The 441-nt window shown below is 63.5% G+C and overlaps 1 protein-coding gene across 1 annotated transcript in view; it reads right to left on the reverse strand.

Annotated features, from left to right (window-relative positions):
* FMNL1 (formin-like 1) overlaps positions 1 to 441 on the reverse strand; it is an 11,217-nt gene that overhangs the window by 7,832 nt on the left and 2,944 nt on the right. The window contains exon 6 of the mRNA XM_009883723.1: positions 146 to 222. Within this exon, the coding sequence (XP_009882025.1) occupies positions 146 to 222 (77 nt within the window). The remainder of the gene's footprint in view (positions 1 to 145; positions 223 to 441) is intronic.

Consider the following 441-nt stretch of genomic DNA (forward strand, 5'->3'; position numbering starts at 1 on the left):
GCGGGGCCCCCCGCGGCCCGGGCGGCCGGCAGCCAGCAGCTCCAGCACCAGCGCCTTTGTCCTGAGGAGACACAGGGTGTGAGGGGGTCGGGGCTGCCGGGTGGGCGAGGGGACAGGGGCACAGGTGGCAGGGGACACGTCCTACCTGGCGTTCTTGTTGTTGAGGCTCAGGGTGATTTCATTGACGCAGGCTGGGTGGTTCATCACCAGGCTGAAGCCAGACTTGGGGGAAAAAAAGAGGATTAATGATGTCGTGAGTCCTCCTGTCCTCACCCCAGGGATGCTCTGGGACCTTGGGACATCCCCATGCCACATCCCCACCAGACGTGAGGTTGAGTGAGGACATCTCAGAGCGAGGTGCTGGAGAACAGGTCCCACCCCAAACCCCGACCCCGAAGATGGCACGGCAGGGGCTGGAGACTTTTTGGGGAGCCACAAGCA

Source organism: Charadrius vociferus, unplaced genomic scaffold (assembly GCF_000708025.1).
Source record: "Charadrius vociferus isolate BGI_N301 unplaced genomic scaffold, ASM70802v2 scaffold1284, whole genome shotgun sequence".
Classification (NCBI taxonomy): Eukaryota; Metazoa; Chordata; class Aves; order Charadriiformes; family Charadriidae; genus Charadrius; species Charadrius vociferus.